At 40.5% G+C, this 25,785-nt stretch overlaps 1 protein-coding gene across 1 annotated transcript in view; it reads left to right on the forward strand.

Annotated features, from left to right (window-relative positions):
* The window catches only part of Tex14 (testis expressed 14, intercellular bridge forming factor), an 80,366-nt gene that overhangs the window by 49,151 nt on the left and 5,430 nt on the right, over nucleotides 1-25,785 (forward strand). Inside the window, 10 exon segments of the mRNA XM_027426329.2 lie at nucleotides 2,039-2,139; nucleotides 3,825-3,891; nucleotides 8,358-8,439; nucleotides 9,925-9,987; nucleotides 11,922-12,049; nucleotides 13,634-13,839; nucleotides 15,622-15,718; nucleotides 17,449-17,523; nucleotides 18,955-19,032; nucleotides 19,389-19,482. Of these exon segments, the coding sequence (XP_027282130.1) occupies nucleotides 2,039-2,139; nucleotides 3,825-3,891; nucleotides 8,358-8,439; nucleotides 9,925-9,987; nucleotides 11,922-12,049; nucleotides 13,634-13,839; nucleotides 15,622-15,718; nucleotides 17,449-17,523; nucleotides 18,955-19,032; nucleotides 19,389-19,482 (991 nt within the window).

The following is a 25,785-nucleotide window of genomic DNA, read 5'->3' on the forward strand; positions in this document are numbered from 1 at the left end:
AGGTGAAGAGATTCATTAGTTCCCCTATTATTGAAGCCAGGTTCCTTTGTCCAAAGGAAGTAAAAACAATTTCCAAGTGCTGACCTTGGTCCCAGGTCTAACCTAGTTAATGAATCAAAGCTTTCTTACCTGGGAGTGGAGGCAAGCAATCATTCACTACTGAATGTTTCTTCGTTTTTGAAGTAGTCCTTTGGTATGTAGCCCAGGTTTACCTGGAACTTGCTATCCTTCTCCCTCAGTCTCCTAAGTGCTGGTATTGTAGGTGTATGCCATCATACCCAGCCTGATTTTTTTCGTTTTCATTGCATTCTAAGTTGGAAATAAACCTATGGAGTCCATATGGCATTTACTGTCATTGTAATTGGTTCACAGTCAGATCATCAGATAATTTCACAGATGTTGAAGTCAAAGACATCTAAAGTTGACACAGCTTTGCAGAAAATAAATTGGTTTCCTCTGTACTTTCTGAGAGGGACGGGGAGAAGGAAGGAAGGAGGGGAGAATATCTGAAGGATATGAGTAAAGTGCTTGCTGTGCAAGCATGAAGCTTGAATTCGGATCCCCAGCACCTAGGTAAAATTCAGGTATCTGAAACCAGTATCTGTAACCCTAGTCCTAGAAACCACAGGTAGATCACTAGAGCATGCTGAACACATAATCCAAGAAATCTGTGAGTGCCAGGTCCACTGAGAGAATGTCTCAAGAGATAATGTGGAAATGTATTGCAGGATATTTGATCTCACTGTGAACCCTGAGATTTTATTTACTGAAAAAAAACCTGCCTCTAAGTGTGGTGTGGCCCAGCCTTAGTACATATGCTTAATCCAACAACTTTCTGTTTATTGTAAACAGGATTAAATAAAATCAACCATAAGTTAAGAGGTGGAGCAAACAACTAGTTAACATCAAGTAGTCAAATGGAGTAAGTCAGGAAGACAGAGTAACAGGAAGTAGTAGGGCGGCACATTGAGTTTGGCGATCCTTTTTGGTTTGGTGTGGCAGAAGAGAAGCTCAATTTCTGGTATGTTGACGAAGGAGGAAGTCAGCTGGCTGCTTTCTCTGCCTCTCTGGGCTAGTAGATTTTCATTCCAGTGTCTGGCTCCCTAGTTTTTATTGGTAAAATAAAAGGATAGAGATTTATTAAAACATTTGTCTCCCTTTGTAGAGGGGGTCAAGCAGCAACTACAGAGGTGCAGGTAGTAACTGAGGCAGCTATAAAATCAAGTATAGTTGCTGTGCTGCAGATATAAAACAACAGGGATGGATACTCAGCATCTGCCTCTGGCCTCATGCACTCACATGTATCTGCATGTACCTGTGCAGCCATACATATACTACACATTCACACACAAAACCAAAAAGAAAAGGAAAGCCACACAGAAGAGCATACACCTACAATTGTTAACACTCGAGAGATGGATGCAGGAGACTCAGTTCAAGGTTATCTTCAGCTGCATAGCAAGTTCCAGGCAATCATGGACTACATACATGAACCCTGTCCCAGAAAATCAAATCAAACCAACCAAACAATACAGGAAAATCAATTGCTTAGGGTTTTTTGGTATTAGAATCTATTTTTTGTTTGTTTTTAGAGACAGGGTTTCTCTGTGTAACTTTGGAGACTGTCCTGGAACTTGCTCTATAGGCCAGGCTGGCCTCAAACTCAGAGATCCACCTGCCTCTGCCTCCCAAGTTCTGGGATTAAAGATGTGGACCATAGAATCTATTCTTCATCAAGAATTGCTGTTTGCCTGGTAGTGGTATGGCATGTCTCTGTGAGTTCCAAGACAACCAGAGTTACACAGAGAAGCCCTGTCTCAAAAAAATTTTGCTTGAATGGATGATCAAATAGCTAGATGACCCAAGGGCTACATTTTAGGACCAGGTTAAATTAACCGTGTCTGTCAAAGCAATTTAGAGAATTTAGCTACCCTTTGAAGAATATGTTTATGTCTCTAGTCTATTGTTACATTTTGCCTTTTCCTGCTACATGAATATCACTGAATGATCATGTCCCTGATTATGTTATGATCACTAGGTATTAGATACCCATTCTTCAGAAAACATGAGCAGCCAGAACGTAGTGAAGCCTCTCATGCAAGCTGTGACACATCTGTGGGTACTGAGAAATTTTACAGCGTAAGTACTATAATCTGGAAGAACCAAGATGCACTCAAGGATCTAATAAAGTAGACCTGAGTTGCTGTTGTGTATTATGATACCAAAATGTTATCTATACAAACTAAGAGATACTAACTCTACAGGGCTACAGTCATTTAAACAGTACAGACAGTGTTCAATGCCAGTCACGACTCTGACTCAAAAAACAAACAAACAAACAAAAACCCAAAAACCTAAAGGGTACAGATAGCTGTTGAGAATGATCCAATATAAGAATATGATTGTAGGTATATATTTTTGTCCCACCAGCCAGCTCCCAAATAACCACACGGAGATTTAGTATTAATTATAAAACTTGGCTATAGTTTAGGCTTGTTACTAACTAGCTCTTACAACTTAACCCATATCTTTTCATCTACGTTCTTTTACGTGGCTTGGTTACCTTTATTCTGTATTGCCCATGCTGCTTCCTCTGTGGCTCCTGGCATGTCCCCGAGACTCCGTGCTTCTTCTTCCCACTGTTCTGTCTTCCCCAAAGATCCTGCCTAGCTATTGGCCATTCAGCTTTTTAAAATCTTCACATTGTACAAAAAGATTATTCCACAATCGGTGGTGGTGCCACATGCCTTTAACCCCGGCACTCAAGAGGCAAAAGCAAGCATATCTCCATGAGTTCGAGGCCAGCCTGGTCTACAGAGTGAGTTACAGGACAACTAGGTCTGTTACAAGAGACAGCCTGTCTTGAGGGGAAAAAAAGGTTATTCACAACATATGTTAGTGATAAAATGTGATTTTTTAAAAAAATACTATAAACTTTTTAAAAGATGATTTTTTAGTTTTATGTGCATTGATGTTTTGCCTGCATGCATGTCTGTGTGAGGGTGCTGGATCACCTGGAACTGGAGTTACAGACAGTTGTGAGCTGCCGTGTGGGTGCTGGGAATTGAACCTGGGTCCTCTGGAAAAGCAGCCAAAGCACATAATAACTGATTGATCTCTGCAGCCCAAATTTGTGAGGGTTTGAAAAAAATTATCATTGTGTGTATGATGATACATATGTGTGGGCATATGTGCCATGGCTCATGTGTAGAGGCCAAAGGATGTTTTGGAGTTGATTCTCTTCCACTTTTGTGTGGGTTCTAGGGATCAATCTCAGGCTACCAGGCTTATGTGACCAGTTCCTTTACTTACTGAGTCATGTTCCTAGTCCAGTACAGGAAGTCTTTTGAAGAACATGGGACACAGTTGTTTTTCCTTAGATTACGCAAACAAGGGAGGACATTTATTCTTTCTACAGTCTGAGTGTTGGAAAGATGGGTTTCAACTTGAACACACTGACTTAGCTGTAGAGGCTCTCTAGTGTTTGTCAGAGCATTGAACAAAGGATATAATGCTGGGAGAAGGGAAAGACACAAAATTTCTCTGCATTGTGGAGGTAGAGGGAGTGCTTGCTGAGAGGAACACAGAGCACAATGCTGTCTGGAAAATGTTCTTTTTTCTATGGTTGTCAAGGTTTACGAACTTCCAGAGGTCTTAGGATATAGATATAGCTCAGTGGTAGAGTACTCCTTAGCACACACAAGGCCCTGTTTTTGATGCCCAGCACAGGAACAACAAAACAAAAATATTAAAAAATTGTCTCTTAGCTTTTTAAAAATGTATTTGCCTTCAGTGAACCTACTTTCTTTGCTTTTGTTTTATAGACCTCAAGTCCCATAGAGGAGGACTTTGAAAGAATCCATAGTTCTTTGGCTGAACCTCAAGGCTATGGTAAGTTCCAGGGCAGAATTCTTTGGAAATCCTTTGCCTTTATTTTCTTTGGATTATAGGTGTTTATAGCTGGGGGTTGGGGATGCTTAGAAATAATCTTGTTCAGGCTTTTCATTTTGCAGATGAGACAATAGTAACCCCCTCCTCATGAGAATGATTCTTTTGCGGAGCTGGAGAGAAGACTCAGCAGTTAAGAGCACTGGCTGCTCTTTTTCTTTTTTCTTTCTTTTTTCTTTCTTTTTCTTTCTTTTTCATTCTTTTTTCTTTCTTCCCCCTCCCCAACATAGGGTTTCCTTGTGTAACTTTGACTGTCATGAATCGAGCTCTGTAGACCGAGATGCACCTGCTTATGCCTCCTGAATGCTGGAATTAAATGCATACACCACCACCACCCAGTCTGAGTTCCATCCTTAATGTCCACATGGAAGCTCACAATTGTCTCAAGTGTCAGTCCCAGGGTATTGGACGCCCTCTTCTGGCCTCCACAGGCACTGTGTGTACTTGGTACACAAACATATGCAGGCAAAACACCATACAACATAAAATAAAAATGAAGGCTAAAAATAAAATGAATCTTTTTCTCCTCTCTAGCCTCCCAGTAACCACACTTATACTCCCTCTGTATTTCTATGACATAGTTTGTAAGTGATGCTCTCTTGACAGCATATAGTAAGTACAGGGTTATCTTTCTTAAACAACCTGAGGGATTTCCATAAGCCACAGAGCTGGTTATTGATAACACAAAAACTAGAACTTAATTTCTGGTCTTTCTTCATTCTGGAAGCCAGAATATCACCATCATTTTCCTTTGTTTAGCATTTTTTTTTCTTTTAAAATTTACACTTTTAAGTCAGGGATGGCAGTGCACACTTCTCCCCCCAGCACTCAGGAGGCAGAGGCAAGTGGATCTCTGTGAGTTCTAGGCCAGCCTGGTCTACAAAGGGAGTACCAGGACAACCAGGACTACATAGAGAAATCATATCTTGGAAAATAAAATAAAATAAAATTTACACTTTTGGGCGGGGGTTGAGACAGGGTTTCTCTGTGGCTTTGGAGGCTGTCCTGTAACTATCTCTTGTTGACCATGTCAGTCTCAAAATCACAGAGATCCACCTGCCTCTGCCTCCCGAATGCTGGAATTAAAGGCGTGCGCCACCACTGCCTAACAAAAATTTATACTTTTAAAATTAGTCTAAAAACAAGATTTTGTTGTGACATTTTCATATTATATATATACTCTGCTTTGTTCCCCCTGCCCATTCTCAGTGGTCTCCTTTTCCTATATAGTCCCATTTCTGTTTTCATAACATATACATTTTTTTAAATCTAGTTTCATGAGATAAAATATGCAGTATTTGTCTTCTAGCTTATTTTGCTTAACATTATGATCTCCAATTCTATTTTCCTACAAATAATAATTTCATTCTTTATATCTGAATAAAACTCTGTTATGTGTACACAACAAATTTTCTTTATCCATTTGTCTGTTAATATCTGTCTAGGCTGATTTCATGTTTTGGTAGTTATTTTGCTTAGTATCTAACAAATACTTTGGCAGATTCAACTTAATACCCCAGGGAGTCTTTGGTTGGTTTGTCCTTTTTTTTTTTCTCTTTGAAAGCATAATTGGGGTTTTATTAGTTCTTTTAATACAGGCTTAGGCACGAGTGCGTGTGTGTTACATTTGTGGATCAGGAGACGATGTAGAAGTCAGTTCTCTGCTTCCACCATGTGGGTCCTGGAGCTCTAATTCTCGTTATCAGGCTTGGCAGCAAGTGTCTTTACTACTGAGGTATTTTCTATATGGTTTCTTTTTCTATCCCCTTTCATGACAAAGTTTTACTATTTAGCCCCCTCAACCCCACGTTGACTTTCAGCTCATGATCTTTCTGCATCAGCCTTCTAAGTATGGAATTACAGGCCTTTGACACTGTGCCCAACTAGCAGCCCTTGATTTCTATGTAATTTAGAAAGAACTTCACATTACATAAGAAAGTAACAACAGGGCTGGAGAGATGGCTCAGAGGTTAAGAGCACCGACTGCTCTTCCAGAGGTCCTGAGTTCAATTCCCAGCAATCACATGGTGGCTCACAACCATCTGTTATGAGATCTGGTGTGCAGATATACATGGAAGCAGAATATTGTATACATAATAAATAAATAAAATCTTTAAAAAAAAAAGTAACAACATTGGAGCCGAAGGCAGGGAAGTGTATTGTCAGTTCTGCTACAGATGCTTTTAAAAGCTGCATAATTTGCCCCCTGGACACATGCATCCATATATTTCCAAACTAGAGAGTTAAAAGCTAGACCTGAGGCTGGGGATGCGGCTCAGTTATTTGATAAAGTGTTTGCCATGCAAGCATGAAAACCTGATTCTGATCCCCAGAGCCTGGCATGGTGGTACATACTTGTAGTCCCTTTACCAGCCAGGCAGATCCCTGGGGCTTCCTGGCCAGCCAGCTTAGCCTACTTTGCAAGCCCAGTGATTGACCTTGTCTCTAAAAAGTGTGAATAGCTCCTGGGGAACAACATTTGAAGTTGACCCCTGGCCTCTACAGCACCTGTAGTATGTGCATACACATGAACACACATTCAGATGCAAAGCTGGAAATGATACTATACAAGTAATAGCAAATTATCAAGACCCCCCCCCCCTCAAAATTAAAGGCATGTGGGGCAGGATGCATTTTAGTGGTAGAGCATCTGCCTGTTGTGCGTAAGTCTTTGGGTTCAGTTCTAGGACTGAAAAAGAACTGCAAGCTTTTAGATCAAATTATGTTCTTGGGATTGAGGATATGTATATTAGAAGACCCCAGGGTTGAGCCAGGAGGTGATGGCACACACCTTTAATCGTAGCACTAGGGAGGCAGAGGTAGGCAGACCTCAGTGAGTTCAAGGCCAGCCTGTTCTACAGAGCAAGTTCCAGGATAACCAAAGCTTCACAAAGAAACCCTGTCTTGGGAAAAAAAAATAGACCCCAGGGTCTATGGATACCCATCTTTTTTTTTTTGCGGTCTCTACTTAATGAACACTTTTTGTAAGTCTGGTATAAACATGGCCGCTTGGATTTGGAGGAGTGTTCTGTTGAATGAAGGAATGGTAAAACAGATAGATCAGAAAACCAGGACTAGTTCTGAGCAAACATCTGAAGTATATGAGAAATCCTCCGTTCTTACAGCCTTTCTCTTCCTCTCCTATTTAGGGCTCTGATATATACCCTCTTCCTGTTGTAGCAGAAGTACAGAGGGAGGCCCGCTGGTTCTCAGCCTGTTCTCCCACTGACTTTCTGTATAGCCTTGGCCAAGCTACTTTATCTCAAGTTCCCATTCTTCTCTCCTGTTAAAGACAGTAACAAATTGTGGTTATTAGTTTATGTTTTCTTAATGTTTATCTTTTGAAAGGAATGTCACAGGAAGAGGAATCCCAGCCCCTGATGTTTCTCTACTAGTTTGGGTTTCAGAGCTTGTTCATGTCTGCTATAAGGCAACACTGTTCTGGTGGACCTTTCTGATGCTCTCCAGCCAGTTGGACCTTAGGAATGAGGAAATGGAATTGATTGTTCTTTTTGTAGGAGAGTTTAATGATGGAAAGAAAGGAAAATGAATCCTGGTTTGTTTGCCTACATACATAAGAGAAGCATCTTACAGAGAATTGGGGGAAAATAACTTTAGACAATACGTGGAAAAGCAAAAGATTTGAGCTCCCTTTTCAGTACTTAACCCCCCTCTCCCTGCTCTCCTCCCTTTAGAGGGTATTGATATTTAAGAGGCATAGTTTTTTGTTTTTTGTTTTTGTTTTTGCTGACTGGGAATCCCCAGTTAATGATCTTCCCCCCACACCCCTGGAGTTGGGGAACAAACCTTGCTCGAGTGCTCTACCACTGAGCTAAATCCCCCTATCCTGCCACTTTGGATTTAGAATCTTAAGTGAACTAACAGTTTTTAACTTCCGTGTCCCCTGGTGTCTGTTTACAGGAATAGTCAGTTTGCCTTTGTGTCCCCCCACCCTGTTTGGCTTCTTGAAAAGACAAAATAACATCTGTTTCCAGAAATAACTATAAATAGCTTGGTTGTATTTTGAGTGTTGGAATAAAGATCTCCCTCCTGAGCTCACACACACACCATGGCATGCAATATGGAGGCCTGAAGACAACTCACTTGTGGGATCCAGAGGCCTAATTTAGGCTGTCAAACTTCTGGGCAAAGGCTTCTACCTGCTGAGGTATCTTGAAGCCCAACCCAGATGATGATGATGGTGGTGGTGATGATGATGATGATGATGATGATGATGATGATGATGATGATTTATATATTTTTTGAGACAAGGTCTTACTATGTAGCTCTGGCTGTCCTGGAACTCACAATGTAAGCCAGGCTAGCCTTGAACTTACAGAGATCTGCCTTCCTTTACCTCCTGGGTGTGCTTGGGATTAAAGTAAAAATAGATTTCTTTATCATTTCAGTTGAAGGAGAATTCCAGATGAGTGAAATCTTTGGAAAGAATGCTGAGATTTTGACTGAGCCTCTGTTCCAAACTATACAATGGTATGACTTATTTTATGTTTTTATTCAGTTTCATTGGCAAAAGTGATTAGGTTTATGTATTGTTCACCTTCAGGTGAATTGTCCACTGTCATACCAATTAGCTCTCTGCAACTTAAAAATATTAGGACTTGCTCAGCAGAATTTGATAGGTAGCGAAAAGAAGTAATTATTTTTATTCAGATCCTAGCTCTTGACATTTTATCCATATGACTTTGGTTATAGGTCTCTGCCTCTCTGCCATCACATCTTTAAAGCCAGGCCTGGTGGCATATAGCTTTAATTCCAGCTCTAAGTTCAAGACCAGCCTGGTCTACATAGCAGGTTCCAGGACAGGCAAGCATACATAGTGAGACCCTGTCTCAAAAAAATGAATAAATAAAATAGGGGTAATAATTCTGAGAATACTGACATAGGAATTAAAAGTAACAATACAACTTCTAGATATTTGTTCCTGAGAAACAAACTCTTAAATCATGACAAAATGAATATTTGTAGCAGATTGATTTGTAATACAGAAACCCAGATGCCTCACTGTGAATGATGAGATGGTAGTACATCTATACATTGAGTACTACTCAGCAGTAAAAAGTGCTGGGCATGGTACAGGTGCACACTTTTAACCCCAGTACTTGGGCAGAGGCAGGTGGATCTTTGAGCTCAAGCCCATGAAGGCAAGGATGTAATTTTATCACTAGACCCAAGATATATGCTAAATGAGTGTTTACTGGGGACAATTACACAGAAAAATACAAAGAACCACCAGAGCATTTCCCTGCTCTTGCTACAGGATCCTCTGACCCACAAGAAAAAGCATGCAAAGGAAAGCCACGGCTCAAGCTCCTCTCTTTCTGCCTGAAGCTACACCTAAAGGGGTGTGGCCACCATTTCAGGTCCACAGACCAAATGCCTACAAGGCCAGTCTGGTCTACATAGTGAGTTTCAGGACAGCCCTGTCTCAAAAGATATGTATAATTTAAAAACAAGTAGAGACACAGAGAAAGATTTAGTGTAGGATCTGCTTGTGGTTCTATGCCCCATGAGTACTGAATTTGAAGCTTAAGTATTGACTGAAGTAGAAACAGGTTAGGTTTGTCTTCCATATCTCTTCTGACCTCTCTCGGAGAGACCAGGAATCTGTCTCACAGTTAGTGAAGCCTGGTATCTATTCCCTTTGCTCCATATCTGCCTCCCAGCAAAGTTCCCGTGTTCCAGTGGCTTTCTAAGGAGCTTGCTCACTGTCACATGGATCAACTGGCTTATTTCAGAGCCGGGATCACCCTTTGAGAGTATTTTTCAATTTATGGAGAAAAATTGAGACCCAGACATGCTGAAGAACTTGTGACTGGTCAGAACCAGAACTAGAACTCACACTTTGTACCTCTGGATTTTGTGCTCTCTCCATAGCTTTTGACCCTTGGCTGGGGGACTGGTACCTAGTTAATGTACTTGACTGAAAAGTGCTCACTTGTTTTTTTTCTCACACAGTGCTGAAGATGAGCAAAGAGAGGCACCAGAGGAGACACTAAAGGAACCAAAACAGAAAGACATGTATGGCCACTAGAGAGAACCTACTCCTTACATTTATTATTACTATATTATTATTATTATTATTATTATTATTATTATTATTATTATTGTCATCATCAAGCATGCTGTGTGGTGCATGTGGAGTGAAAAGACAGCTTTGTGGAGTTGTTTCTCTCCTATCTTTACATGGGTTCCGGGGATCAAACTCAGGTTGCCAGGCTTGCTCAGCAAATGCCTTACCCATTGAGCATCTTTCTCTTATCCTTACCATAAATATATTTAGTGTAAATATCTTTCTTCTTTTACACAAAGCTATTATTAAATTGATATGATCTATTACTAATAACATCTTATAATCAAGGAAATACAGTGATGACAGTGATCATGGTAATAAGTTTACTACTTGAGATAGATTAAATGTACTTTCTACATAAATACCCTTTCATAAATGGGAAGTTTATTTTATCAGCCAAAATATGTTTCAAGTTATATATTTCTGTTTTGTGATGCCAGGAATAGAACTCCAGGACCTGTCTGTCACATGCTTGGCAAGTGCCCTGCTGCTAAACCATATCCGTGGTTCAGTGTCTCTTTTTGTTGTTTTTTGATGTGGTAGTGTGGAAGTGAAAGGGTCCTGCCCCCTACCCCACATGTTCTGTTTTGTTTTTTTTTTTAGCCTGGGGCCCTGGACTCACTGTGTAGCTTAGGCCAGCCTCGAAGTTAAGTCCTTTTGCCTTAACTTCTGAAGTACTGAAGTTATGGGCATGAACAAGCTACCATTCCTGGCCCCAGCATCTATTTAAGATAGGCCTTTTGGGCCTGGAGAGATGGCTCAGCAGTTAAGAGCACTGGCTGCTCTTCTAGAGGACCTGAGTTCAATTCCCACCAACCACATGGTGGCTCACAACCATCTATAGTAGGATCTGATGCCCTTGTCTGACATAAGGTTGTATATGCAGATAGAGCACTCATATACATGAAGTAAAATAAATAAGTATTTTTAAAGGGTATTTTAAAAATTATGTGTTTTGCATGAAAGTATGTATACCACTTGTGTGGAGTGGCCAAGGAGGCCAGAAGAAGGCATTGGATTTCCCTAGAACTGGAGTTATAGATGGTTATGAACTATTGTGTAGGTGCTGGGGATTGAACCTGTTGAGCCAACTCTCCAGCTCTATTTTTAAAAATATTTCTTAATATTTTCTTTAAGATAGTCTCTGATCTATTTTTTGTTTTGTTTTGTTTTTTGAGACAGGGTTTCTTTGTGTAGCCCTGGCTGTCTTGGAACTAGCTGTGTAGACCAGGCTGGCCTCAAACTCACAGAGATCCACCTGCCTCTGCCTCCAGAGTGCTGGGATTAAAGGTGTGTGCCACCACCTCCCAGCATCTCTGATCTATTGTACGTAATTATTTTGTCAAGAATATACTTCAGAAGTTCTTATTAGAACAAGACATGGTGGTACATATCTGCAATCCCAACATTAGGAATCTGAAAGTAAGATCATGAATTCAAAGCCAGCCTGTGTTGAATTCAAACCCGTCACAATAAAAGAAGTTCTGGGGTGCTGGAGAGATGGGTCAGTGGTTAAGAGCACTGGCTGTTCTTCCAGAGATGTTGAGTTCAATTCCCAGCAACCACATGGCATGGAGGTGTACATCCAGATACATAAAATAAATCAATCTAAAAAATGTTTTAAAGAAGTTCTGGTCAGGAATGTAAGAATGTATTGTTCTGTTTTTCCAACTATCTCACCATAACTCACAACTACTTTGTTGCTGTTTGGTTTTTGTTTGTTTTGTTTTTGAGACTGAGTCTTGTTCAGGTTGGCTTTGAAATCATTGAAGCATAGGATGACCTTGAAGTCATGGCAATCCTCCTGCTTTAGCCTCCAAACAGCTGGGTTAACACAGTTTTACCACCATGACCAGCTTACTATGTGTTCTTAATTCTTTAGATCACTGACAGACATTCAAGACCTGTCCAGTATCTCCTATGAAAAAGACGGCTATTTTAAGGAATCCTCATGCAAAACACCCAAATTAAAGCACGCACCTACTAGTGTCAGTACTCCGCTCAGCCCAGGTAATAATCATACACAGGAATGTTTTAGAAGAGGAATTCACAGGCCCTTCCTGTTTGCCCTGTTTGGGCATAAGTCCTCATGGCTATTGTCTCTCAAAACAAAGGTGTTTTCTTTATTTCTTTATGTTGTTTTGTTTTGAGACAGGGTTTCTTTGTGTAGCCATGGATATCCTGGAACTTGCTCTGTAGACCAGGTTGGCCTTAAACTCAGAGATGTGTTTGCCTCTGCCTCCAGAGTTCTAGGATTAAAGGAGTGCTAAAATACTTATTTTTATTGTATGTGTATGAATGTTTTGCCTGCACATGTGTTTGTGCACCAGATGCTTGCAGTGCCCACAGAGGCCAGAAGAGGGCGACTGATCTCTGGGTCTGGTGTTTACAGCTGGTTGTGAGCTACCAAGTAGGTCCTGGGTACAGAACCTGTGTCCTCTAGAAGAGCAACAAGTTTTTTTCTTTTTTTTTTTTTTTTTTTTTTTTTTTTTTTTTTTGGTTTTTAGAGACAGGGTTTCTCTGTGTAGCTTTGGAGCCTATCCTGGCACTCACTCTGGAGACCAGGCTGGCCTTGAACTCACAGAGATCCACCTGCCTCTGCCTCCCAAGCGCTGGGATTAAAGGCATGCGCCACCAACGCCTCAACAAGTATTTTTAACCGCTGAGCTATATCTCCAGCCCTGCAAAGGTATTTTCTTAAGCGTCAGAACTAAACAGGGTAATTGCGTGGGCTTCCAGGTAGAGTTATGGTGTAACAGACCCTTCCTGCTGGAGACAGCCTGCTACAAATGGAGGCAAGTTGGGTTTTAGTACTGGGCTGCCTTCTCATCAGAAACAGTCAATTAAATTCTCTCCTAGTTATATATCTCTTGAATTGTGTGAGAGAGAGAGAGAGAGTGTGTGTGTGTGTGTGTGTGTGTGTGTGTGTGTGTGTGTGTGTGTGTGTGTGTTTACTTTAATGTTTGGGATCAAATATAGGACTTTGAAGCCAGGCAAGTTCTCTACCACTGAAATATATCTTCTCATGATTTTCTGTAAATTTCAAAATGCCACAGGCATGGTAGAAAAAAAGTTAGGAATTTCTTTTTCTTGCCCTGTGGTTCAGTTTAAAACTATAACCCAAGTTTCTTTACCAGTTTGTGTTTTTTATTTTCTTTGAGAATGCAGGGAAACTAAGGTGGTAGGTTATAGCCCTGAGTTCCCATTGAAAGTGATGGTAATGGTGCTGTAGTTACTGCTGGAAGCTAGTGTTAGATTACTGTGCTGGAAACATTCCAGTGCAGTCTACTCTGAACCCACACACCCCTGAATTAACTGCTGTCATCACATGTAACCATCATCAAATAGTTTCTCTTCAAGTTTCTTATTTTTGGTAAATGTATGACTTAATTTCCCTTTTATCTCATTTTGATTACCAGCTTTATATGATTTTTAATGTCTTGAAGATTTAAGAATGTAGTTTTAGACCTGAGGAGCTGTTTCAGTTTCATGGTTATTCCAGTTATTAGCAATTTGGAAAATTCCCAGCATAGTTACAGTTTGATTGTTTATAATGTAAAGAATTCAGACCCTTACTGCCCTCTTTTCTCCTAGAGTCAATTTCTTCAGCTGCTAGTCACTATGAAGACTGCCTTGAAAATACCACATTTCAAGTCAAAAAAGGATCTTCATTTTGTTGGAATGGTCAAGAATCTATGAGAACTTTGTCTGCCAAATTTACGACTGTCCGAGAGAGAGCGAAGAGCCTAGAGTCTCTTCTTGCTTCTTCTAGACCTCTGCCTGCAAAACTGACTGATCCTGTGAGTTCCTAGTTTTGCATTTCACTTTCAGGAGGTCAGTCCAAGGCCTGCAGTGATAAAAGGGCTGAGATGCTACAAATTCATTGAGAAGCAAGAAATATGCTACGTTGCTCACAGGCATCCCTGGGCTTCTGTCTGGAGTCTGCATTTTGGGAGGTGTACATTGAATGCTGCTTCCCTGAATGCTGGTTGATCTCCCTGAACTCGTAGGAAAATTTATGTTATAGTACCTTTTCCTCTTCTGTGAGTTCTTTTTTCTTTCTCTCTCATATTGCACATGTTTAGTCTCTTTAAGAAAACCACAAATTCCTGCTTAATACTGCTCATTAAAAACTTTTTGACCAGCCAGGCGTTGGTGGCGCACGCCTTTAAATCCCAGCACTCGGGGAGGCAGAGGTAGGCGATCTCTGAGAGTTCAAGGCCAGCCTGGTCTACAGAGGGAGTTCTAGGACAGTCTCCAAAGGTACACAGAGAAACCCTGTCTCAACAAACCAAAACAAACAAAAAAACAATAACTTTTTGACTGACCCTCCATATTAGTTGCTTTATTTTGCTAAGATAAAACACTGACCAAAGCCAAGTAGAGTGAGGAATGGGTTAATTTGGCTGATGGGTTATTATCCATCATCTAGGAAAGCCAAGGCAGGATCCTGAAGCAGAAACCATGAGGAACACTGTTGTCTTAATTACTGCTGTTGCTGTAATCACCATGACTAAGGAAGGGTTTCTGTTTTTGTTTTGTTTTGGTTTGTTGAGACAGGGTTTCTCTGTGTAGCTTTGGAGCCTGTCCTGGCACTCACTCTGTAGACTAGGCTGACATTGAACTCACAGAGATCTGCCTGCCTCTACCTCTCAAGTGCTGGGATTAAAGGCCTGCGCCACCAACTGCCAGGCCCAAGGAAACTTTATTACAGGAATCGTTTAACTGGGACCTTGATTACAGTTTGAGGCTTAAGCATAGCAGGCAGGCATGGTGCTGAAGCCTTAGCTGGGAGCTCATGTCTGATCCACAAGTTGCAGGCAGAGAAAGCAAAAACTGGGCCTAGCATGGGCTTTTGAAACCTCAAAGCCCACCCTCAGTGACACATTTTCCAACAAGGCCATGCCTCCTATTCCTTCCAAAACAATCCACCAACTGGAAACCAGACATTCAAATATATGAGCCTGGGGGAGCCATCCTCATTCAAATCACCACAGTTATTTACTGTGGATTTCCCTTCTGGCTTTTCAGCTACTTTTCTTACATAGTACAGGACTACCTGCCTAGGCGGTGGCACTGCCCACAGTGGTCGAGGCTTCCTACATCAGTTAGCAATTAAGAAAATGCCTCAGGCATGCATAGAGGCAAATCTGATGGCAACAATTCTTCAAGTGAAGTTCCTTCTTGCTAAGTATGTTAAGTAGACATCTAAAGCTAACCATGACACACTCTTATTAACAGACTGGTTATTTTCTTTGTTATTCAATGGAAAATTGATTGCAAATGTTTTGGTATTTGGCTCACAAAAATTGAACTCAGAAGTGAGGAAATAACAAGGTATCTTATGCTTTGTCTCAATGAACTGTTAGTTGGGCAGTTGTCAGTGAGGAGACAGGCCCAATGTGATTACCAAGTGCTCAGCAGACAGACAGAGTTGAGAAGGCTTCCAGGGAAGGTACTCGTTGAATTTGTGACTTACTCTAAAAAATAAGTAGAAATGATGGAGCTACATGTGCCTTTTCACTCAGTGCAGATACTGCTTACCATGGTTTATGTCTCATACCACATTTTTTTTCTTATAGAAAAAATGGTCTACGTACAGTGGGGTTGGTTCTTCTAACATTTCTACGGCATCTGTGACATCAGCCAATGCTACCCAAAGGAAGAGCCTACCCAGAGGTACCCTGTATTTAATATCAAAGAAATTCATGAAAGTAAACCAGTTAAAGAAAGCTTAGGTTGACCAGGCTTTGGTGGCGCTCACCTTTAATCCCAGCACTTGGGGGGGGCGGGGGGGGGGGGGGGGCAGAGGCAGGTGGATCTCCATGAGTTTGAGGCCAGCCTGGTCTATAGAGTGAGTGCCAGGACAGGCCCCAAAGCTACACAGAGAAACCATGTTTCAAAAAAAAAAGGCTTATGTTAATATTCATCAATCTTTGATGTGACATTTGGTTTAAACAAAAATAATTTTTCTCTGATTATAAAACAGAAAACTTGGTGAATAAAGAAAAGTTTAAAGAACAAAATGATCAAATAATTATTATCACAGCTTGCTGTGTTGTACAGTTTTGGTGCATTATCTTGTTTGGTAGTTCTAGAAATATTTAACAAATAGTTTGTTTTTTGTAAACATGCCATATATCATTTCTAGACTGTGTTTCTCCTTGACATATCCTCAGCTTCCAAAACCATTAGTTCTGTATCCATGGATTCAACCAGTGGCAGATAAAAAGTATTTGCAAAAAGATTGCATCTACTATATTGAACATGTATAGCTGCCTTTTCTCATCTTTCTTCCTACCTAAACAGTGTAATATATCAGTGATTTATATAGCATTTACATTATATTAGGTGTTACAAGCAATCAAATGCCACTTCATATAAGGAACTTGAGCACTCTTGGATTTTGGCATTGCCAGGCTGAGTGATTCTAGAACTACTTCCTTATAAACAACAAAGGGTAATTGTATTTTGAGCATTTCCTCTTGTTACTAAAAATTATTCATGAATACATAGTAGCTACATAATAATAGACTCTGAACATATGGCTTAACCATTATCTTATTTGAAACTTTATATTGTTTTCCAAGTTTTACCCGTTGTACATAAGTCTTTATTTTTGTTCTGTTTTGTTTTTGTTTTTTTTGGTTTTTTGAGACAGGGTTTCTCTGTGGCTTTGGAGCCTGTCCTGGAACTAGCTCTTGTAGACCAGGCTGGTCTTGAACTCACGAGATCCACCTGCCTCTCCCTCCCAAGTGCTGGGATTTAAAGGCATGTGCCACTACCGCCCAGCTTGTACATAAGTATTATCTAAACCGCTGACCTTTCCTTAGGATAGATTTCTTGGAAGACAGTTTTCAAATCACACAAGAATGCTAGAAACTTCTAGGGCACATTGCTTTTGTTGCAGTAATTTTAGTATCTATGGCCTTCCTTTGCTATAGCTCTTGGAATTTCTCTCCAGGAAAGAGAAATTTTATATGTTATATTGGAGAGATCACTATATATAATTTAGCACTTGGGAAAGACCCAAAGTATGGTTGCTTTGATATCTCCTGGCCTGATAATCTACAGAGAAAGGCTTTTTGCTTTGTGTTTTTGTTCATTTTGGCTTATTTAGAAACCTCTGTGTTCTCCAGGTCATCCTCAAACCTCTTACTAAGAATTTGTACCTTAATCTGATTCAAGTGTCCTTAGAAAAAGAAGCAAAGAGTAGAGTAAATAGGATGAAAATGGAGAGTAGGGCCATCCATATATTAAGAAGGCTTCCACTAAGAATGCCATGAGAGATGCTTTCATACACCTTAATTTATTTCATCATTGAAAAAGCCTAAGTCCATGGAAAGCCTAGAAAATTACAATTCAGGTCTAGGAGGGTGTTAAGTCATTTTCCCTTTATCTTTTTTAAGAACTAGTGGAAGCCACCTCTCAGCATCTTATTGATGAGCTTCCACCACCAGCTCAGGAGCTTCTTGATGAAATTGGTAAGAGGTGTTCAATATGAAATATTCTCCTTGGCCCCTTTTGGTTATGGTCACTGATCACAACACGGTTTCTTTTTCTTAGGTATCAGCATGAGTACAAAAGAAAAAAATGTATGAAGGTGTGGTTGAATGCAAATTCAGGAAGGGACAGTTTTTGAATCAAATAGGCCACAGTGTGGCCAAGATAATTGGCCCATTTATTTTGTTATTTGTTACTAAAGGGTTTATGAGAAATAGTCTAAGGTAAAGTAACAACATTCAGATGTAGCACAAGTTCTAATTGGTCTTAATAATAAAAGCCCAGAGTCAGATATAGAGGAAAATGCTTAAAGATCAGAGAGATGAAGGAGCAAGTCTTACCTTGCTAACTTCCCAACCAAAACAAGGCTGAGTTCTTGTCGCTTCCTGCCTTATCACTTCCTCTCTCTGTCCAGCCATATCACTTCCTGTCTGTCTGTACAAACCCAGACCTCTATGGTTAACTAGTGGCTAGCTCTGCCCTCTGATCTTCAGGCAAGCTTTATTTGTGTGTGAGGTATAAACAAGGTATCACTACATTCAGATGTTGTTGGTAATTAACTTTACTTTTGTAAGGTTTTTGTTTTATTTTGCATTTTTGTTTGGTGTGTGTGTGTGTGTGTGTGTGTGTGTGTGTGTGTGTGTGTGTGTGTGTGTGTGTGTACATAGACATACAATGCCATGGAGCTTGTGTGGCGGTCAGAGGACAACTTGTCAGGAGTTGTTTCTCACCTTCAACTTTATGGGGGCCTAGAAATCAAATTCAAATCATCATGCATGGAGGCCAGTGCCTTAACCGACCCAACTATCTTGCTAGCCATTCGTTTGCTTGCTTGCTTGTTTGGGTTTTTGTTGTTGTTGTTACTACTGTTTGAGACAAAGTTTCATGTAATAAACTCTAGCCTTGAACTCTTTATGTATGTAGCCTAGACTGACCTTGACAAGTTTCTGCCTCTACCCCTTAAGTCCTGGAGTTACAGGTATATATCACATACATGCCTAATGTTTTGTTTTGTTTTGTTTTGAGACAGAGTTTCACTATGCAGTCCTGAATAGTTTGGTACTTGTTGTATAGTCCAAACTGACCTCAAATTTAGAGAAGTCCTGCTGCTTGTACCACCACACCTACTATCAATCCTTTAAAATCCTTTATCAGGTGTTATTTGGGGCTTTCTTACTTGAAGAATTAATTTTGAGCTCATAATTTATTAAAGTAGTGGTTTTAAAACTTTATCAGGCATCAGAATCACCTGTAAATATGACTGAGTTAAACTGCAAGCGTTTCAGATTTAGTAGATTTAGGTTATACCAATAATACAGGTTTGAGGACTACTCTTTGAGAGTCACTGTCCTAGAAAATTGTGTGATACGGAAATGTGGAATAAGTTGCCTTTCACTTTTGTACTGTGACAGAGCATCTGAAGCAGCAGCAAATTCTACCCATGGTGTCACATGAGAACACAGCACATGATCTGAGTACCACTGAAAATGGTAAGCCAATATCCAGGTCCTTTCATGAGATTTTTATGCAGTGCTGTTTATTTTTAGGGTTGCTCTCCTCCTCTTTGTGTGCCTTCTTTCCTTTGCTTTACCTAGTTCTCTGAACTTGGCACCAGCTAGGTTTCCTGTAGCTTCACCTGGCACCACACATCTCCCAAGACCCCAGAAGCAGCTGCTGTGAATGTTGGTGCCCTGCAGACTGCCATCTGGCCTCTTGTCATGGGAAAGGGAGCTGATGTATCACATACTCAGAAAACTACTGGTGGCCTTACTCTTCACGGTTCATTTTAAAGCGTGTTCTTGACAATTTTTCATTTTAATAAAGTTAGCTCTCTCAACTGCTTTAGATAAAAAGCATTTGGAAGAACCAGAAACCAACAGTAGCAAAGATAGCAGCTTTCTTTCTACAAAAGAAATTCAGGATCTGGAAGACACAGAGAGGTAACAAAAAAAGTAAACTTTTGAAAGGATTTTAAAATTGCATTGTGCATATTAGTTTTTAGTATATTATAATAAGGAACAGAACAACCTTTCTTTATTATCCTTGCTTCATTACTAGGATTTTTGTATTAGCATGTATTAATTGCATCTAATAAGTTTCATGACAACATTTTTGAACATGTAAATAATATATTTTTATGAAGTTCACTTTTCCTTACCCTCTTTTGTCTCTCGCCTGCTCTCATGAATCTAACTCTCATGTCTTTTTTGGAGGGTGCATGACCCTAATGAGTTTCATTAGGGTTTCTTATAGGTGCATGGGTGAGAGTTTATTTATAGGAACATGAGCACTTCATCAGTGGCTACACCACTGAAGAACATGTCTCTCCTCTCCTAGCAGTAATTAACTGTCTATAGATCCTCAGGGTTGGATGGGAGCTTGTGAGCCCCTACCTCCTAGTTATACTTTGTGATTAAAATACATATGGCATATAATCATTTTCCTTGACAAATTTAAAGTGTACAGTTCAATGTTAATTATCTAGTTAATTATGTAGTTTCTATCCATGATGGTTCACTTAAAAGTTTTTAAAATAATTTCTTGTTTATTTTTGTTTTCTGAGACAGGATCTCAATGTGTAGCTCTGGTTGTCCTGGAACTCACTATGTAGACCAAACCAGATCACAGAGATCACCTGACTCTGCCTCTGGAGTGCTAGGATTACAGGCGTGTGACTGGCCTGAAATCATTTCTTCAAAAATTTTTTTATCACATTTATTTGCGCGTGTGTGTGTGTGTGTGTGTGTGTGTGTGTGTGTGTGTGTGTGTGTGTGTGTGTGTGTGTGTCTGTTTGTGTCTTTCCAGCCACTCACTACATTTTTTCCTTATTTGTACCCCCACTGCCTCCTTTATTTGTCTTCCCCACCTTTTGCTGGTCCTTTTCCATTTTCCCTAATAGTCCTTCCCCCCACTTTCAAAGCTCATACATTCATTGTCCTTTCTTGTTTTCAAGCCACCACTCCTTATGACCACCTTTCCATATAGTCCCCTTTCTGTTTTTGTAACACACACACACACACACACACACACACACACACACACACACACACACACGGAGATACATGTGGGAGGAAAACATGGAATGTTTGTCTTAATATAATGATCTCCATGTTCTATCCACTTTTTTGCAAATGTCATAATTTCATTCCTTTAAAAATTAGTGTGTGTGTGTGTGTGTGTGTGTGTGTGTGTGTGTGTGTGTGTGTGTGTGTGTGTGTGTATCATAGTGTTTATAGGACTGTCAGAGGAAAACTTGGGGGTGTTGGTCCTGTCCTTCTACTAAGTGGGTCCTAGGAATTGAACTCAGCCAGTAAGGCTTTAATGGCAGACATCTTTACCTGCTAAGACGTCTCTCTTTACAGAATGTATGCCTATCACTTCTTTTGAGACAAGATCTGACACTGTTGCCCAGGCTGGATTTGAACTTGTGGCAGGCAGGCTTCTTGCCTTGGCCTCTGGAGTGTTGGGACTACAGGCTTGTTCCATCACAACTGTTTTCACCTTTTTTCCCCAGTTCATCTGTTGATGGAACTCTAGGCTGGTTTTGAAGTTCTGCTTTCATTTTCTTTAAAGATTTATTATTTTTGTGTGTGTATATGTGCCAGTGATGTAAACCACATGCATTCAGGTGTCTGAAGAAGTCAGAGAGGGAACTGTATCATCTGGAACTGGAATTACAAGCAGTTGTGAGTTACCAGATGGGTTCTGAGAACCGAACCTGGGTTCTCTCAAAGAGCAGTTAAATGCTCTAAACTCCTAAGCACTCTTTTTAGCCCCTTGCTTTCAATTCTTCTGATACATACCCAGAAATTATATTTCTAGATCATATGTTAAACCTATTTTTAATATTTTAAGTAACCATCATAGTAGTTGCAACATAGAATGCTCCCATCTGCAGTGTACAAGACTGCCAGTTTCTCCTTGTCTTTACCACTTACTATTTCTCTCTCTTTTTCTCTCTTTAATACTGGCCATCCTATGCATGAGGTGATGCCACATTTGATTTTCATTTCCTTAATGAATAGTTATATTGGACTTCTTCCGGATGCTTGTGTATCTTCCTAGTAGAAATGTTTATTAGAGGGGCTGGAGAAATGGCTCATTGTTTTAGAGCTTTTGTTGATGTTGTAGAAGATCCAGGTTCAATTCCCAGCATAGATGTGGTAGCTTCCAAAAGTACAGGGGAATCTGTCATCCTCTCCAGACCTCCATGGACACTGCATGCACATGGTACACAGGCATATATTCAGGCAAAACATTCATACACATAAAATAAATATTTTAAAACAAATACAAATAGGCATTAGAGTTTTTCATTCATTTTTTTTTCTTTGGTTTGGTTTTTCAAGACAGGGTTTCTCTGTATAGTCCTGGCTGTCCAGGAGCTTGCTCTGTCCCTTGAACCAAGAGATGCGCCTGCCTCTGCCTCCCAAGTGCTGGGATTATAAAAGCATGCACCACAACCACCAGGCCTAGTTTTCTAAAACTTCATTTTGTGAAGCAAACAGGTTTTAGCTTCTTTCAGAAGATTTCATTCAAAGGTATTAGAAGAAACCTTTAGTTCTTTGAAAAATGTGGTGGTCATTGGGATCTCAAGAAACCTCATTTGGCCCTGACCAGAAGCACTCTTTATATGTGTTGTAAAATGTTGTAAGGTGTGTGCTTGAGCTCACTCCCTTTGCCTCTTGACTTCCTTGAACTAGCATTCAGGGCCAGGACAGGGAGAGGTGAGTCATACACACTTGGACACAAGCCTGAAGTGACACCAAAAGCTTCAGTAGCCAATAGAAGTAATTTAAAAGTTTTTAAAGAGTTGTCTCTTTTGTTTTGTTTTTGTTGTTTGTTGTTTGTTTTATTTATTTATTTATTTATTTATTTTGGTTTTTTGAGACAGGGTTTCTCTGTGGCTTTGGAGCCTGTCCTGGAACTAGCTCTTGTAGACCAGGCTGGTCTTGAACTCACAGAGATCCGCCTGCCTCTGCCTCCTGAGAGCTGGGATTAAAGGCGTGATCCACCAACGCCCAGCTGAGTTGTTTCTTTTGTTACACACACACACACACACACACACACTGTTGTGAGTATATGTCTGTGTACTGCATACATGCCTAAGGCCTGTAGAGTTCAGAAAAGGGTATTGGATCTCCTGGAACTAGAGTTAACAGATGGTTGTAAGCCAGCATGTGGGTAATGGGAATCAAACCCAGGTCCTCTGGGAGAGCAACAAATGTTCTAAACTGCTGGACTTTCTCTGGAATAAGAATGGCCCCTATAGGCTCATATATTTGAATGCTTAGCCAACAGGGAATGGCACTATTTAAAAGGATTAGTATGGCCTTGTTCGAATATGCCAATTTGGGTGGGCTTTAAGGGTTCAGAAATCCAAGCTAGGCCCAATGGCTCTCTGTTCCTGCTGCCTACAGATCCAGATATAGAACTCTCAACTGTTTCTCAAGTACCATGTCTGCCTGCATGCTGCCATACTTCCCAGCATGATAATGGACTAACCCTGTAAAACTGTAATCAAGCCCCCAATTAAATGCTTTCTTTATAATAGTTGCTGTGGTCATAGTTGTCTCTTCACAGCAATAGGACACTTGACTAAAACCCACTCACTCTCTTAAGTAATGTTTTATATAATTTTTAAAAAGATTTAAGTTGAGGCTGGAGAGATGGCACAAAGGTCAAGAGTACTGGCTGCTATTCCAGAGGTCCCTGGTTCAATTCCTAGTACCAGAGTGGCAGCTCACAGCTGTCTGTAACTCCATTTTCAGGAATCTGACACCCTCACACATAAATACATATAGGTAAAAACCAATGTGCATAAAAATAAAAAGAAATCATAAAAAAGGTTGAGGTCAATACAAACTTTGAACAAAACAAACTTTGAAAAGAGTTAAAACTCAGATCAGTGGTGGCACTTGCTCCTCCCCTCATCCTACTCCTAATCTTTGTCCCCCATCTCCTTAGGGAAGTCATACACAGTGTTTTCAGCAGCAAAGAACAGAAAGCCCCACTGCCCTGGTCAAATGAGTTTTTCTCATTTAACAAGAGATTGGTGGTGGCAGATACTGCTGGTGTCATACTAGAGTCTGAGACTTAGACTGCGTTTCATTTTTCTGCTCTGTTGCCTATGATCCTGTGACATGTTGGCCTTTGCTCTGGCTTTATTTTTTCTGCCCCCCTCAACCTTGGTGTCAAGATGGCTGTTGTACACACAACAGGAAAAGGTAAAAAGAGGGTAAGACAAAGGAATATGTTACTGGCATCTGCCACCTTTTATTTGGGAAGTAAATCCTTTCCCAGAAGAGCCAAGACAGGTCTCTTCTATGTCTCTCTGTCTCTGTTTATCTCCTCTCTATTTCTTCCCTTCCCCTATTTCTTTACCTTCCCCAATAAATTTTCCATTAAAAAAAAGAGCCAAAACAGTTTATTATTTTTAGAGGAGGATACAAAAAACAAAGGAGAAAAAGGGAGAAGACTCTTTTTTGTCCAATAGACATTTTGGAAAACATTTAAACATTTTTATTTATTAAATTTTGTTTTTCATAATTTTCTGGGTTAGTGTGTGTGTGTGTGTGTGTGTGTGTGTGTGTGTGTGTGTGTGTGTGTGTGTGTGTGTGTGTGTGTGTGTGTGTGTGTGTTTGTGTGGTGTATGGGAGCACATAAGTATACCATGATCTTCATGTGGATGTCAGAGGACAGGTTTGGGGAACTTGTCTTCTCCCACTTTTGTATGGGTTCTGCAGACTAAGGCTGTCTGGCCTGTGTAGCAAGTGTTCATGCATAGAGTCATCTCACCAGTCCTGAGAAATCTTAGGATGTGTGTTGCAACTATTCCATCCATCTTCTCAAAGCACTTTCAGCAAAAGCTATGTGGACTATTCAGGGGAAAGGATGAATTGCCCTAGGTCAAGTTAGTGCCGAGTGTGTATTTCCAGCAGGAAGACCAAACTTGAAAAGCCACCCTGGGCTTCATACATTTCTTTTTTCTTTTTTTTTTTCTTTTGGTTTTTCGAGACAGGGGTTCTCTGTGTAGCTTTGGAGCCTATCCTGGCACTTGCTCTGGATACCTTCACTATAGTAGTGTAAAGTTCTTTATAACTTATCACCAAGTTAGCTACTGGAACTGGGGATATGGCTCAGTTGGCAGAGTGCTTGCCTGGAATGTATGAGGCTTTCTGTTTGATTTTTGGCTTTGGCTTTATTTGTTTTGTTTTTCAAGACAGGGTTTCTCTGTGTAGCCTTAACTGGCCTAGAACTCAGCTCTGTAGACCAGGCTGGCCTAGAACTTCCAGAGATCCACCTGCCTGTGCCTCTTGAGTGTTGGGATTAAAGGTGTGCATCACACCCAGCCAACCCTTTCTGTTTGATCCCCGGCACCACATAAACGTATTCTAGGGACACATACTGTAACCCTAGCACTTAGAAGTACAAGAGGGGCCAGGCGTTGGTGGCGCCCGCCTTTAATCCCAGCACTCGGGAGGCAGAGGCAGGTGGATCTCTGTGAGTTCGAGGCCAGCCTGGTCTACAAGAGCTAGTTCCAGGAAAGCCTCCAAAGCCACAGAGAAACCCTGTTTTGAAAAACAAACAAACAAAAAAGTACAAGTGGGAAGATCAAAAGTTCAAGACCAGCTTTGGATGCATAGCAGGTTCAAAAGCCAGCCTTAAATGAGACCATGTCTCAAAAAGTTACTTTTATTTCTTCCGTTTTTTGACACCTATTTATTTGTGTTGGAAGTGGCATGGCCATAGCATACATGTGTATATATTGGAGAACAACTTGCAGGAGTTGGTTCTTTCCTTCCACCACGTGAGTCACAGGGATCTAATTCATTCATCAAGCAAACACTTTACCTATCATACTTGGAACTTACTAATTTGGCTAGTCAAGCCAGCCAGCCTGACCTAGGGATCCCCTGCCTCTGCCCTCTTAAATTCTGGGATTACAGGTGGACTGGCTTTTGTGTGGGTTCTGCTTCATGCTTATTTGACAAGTAGTTTTTCACTGAAATGCCCCATCCTGCTACCCCTTTATCTTAATTTTTCAAAAGGGCTGGCAGTGCTGCCCACAAGCAGGTCTCCCACAAAGCTCAGGTGTTTCAGTGCCATGTGACTGATTAGTCCTAGACACTACTAAAGAATGGAAGATCTGTTTTCAGTTGGAAAGTGTGCATTTTAGGCCTTCTAAAAATACCTTTTATCTTCTAGCCTGAGAAGTAGTTCAGAAAAAACACTTAGAAAGC

The sequence above is a fragment of the Cricetulus griseus genome, chromosome 7 (assembly GCF_003668045.3).
Source record: "Cricetulus griseus strain 17A/GY chromosome 7, alternate assembly CriGri-PICRH-1.0, whole genome shotgun sequence".
NCBI lineage: Eukaryota > Metazoa > Chordata > Mammalia > Rodentia > Cricetidae > Cricetulus > Cricetulus griseus.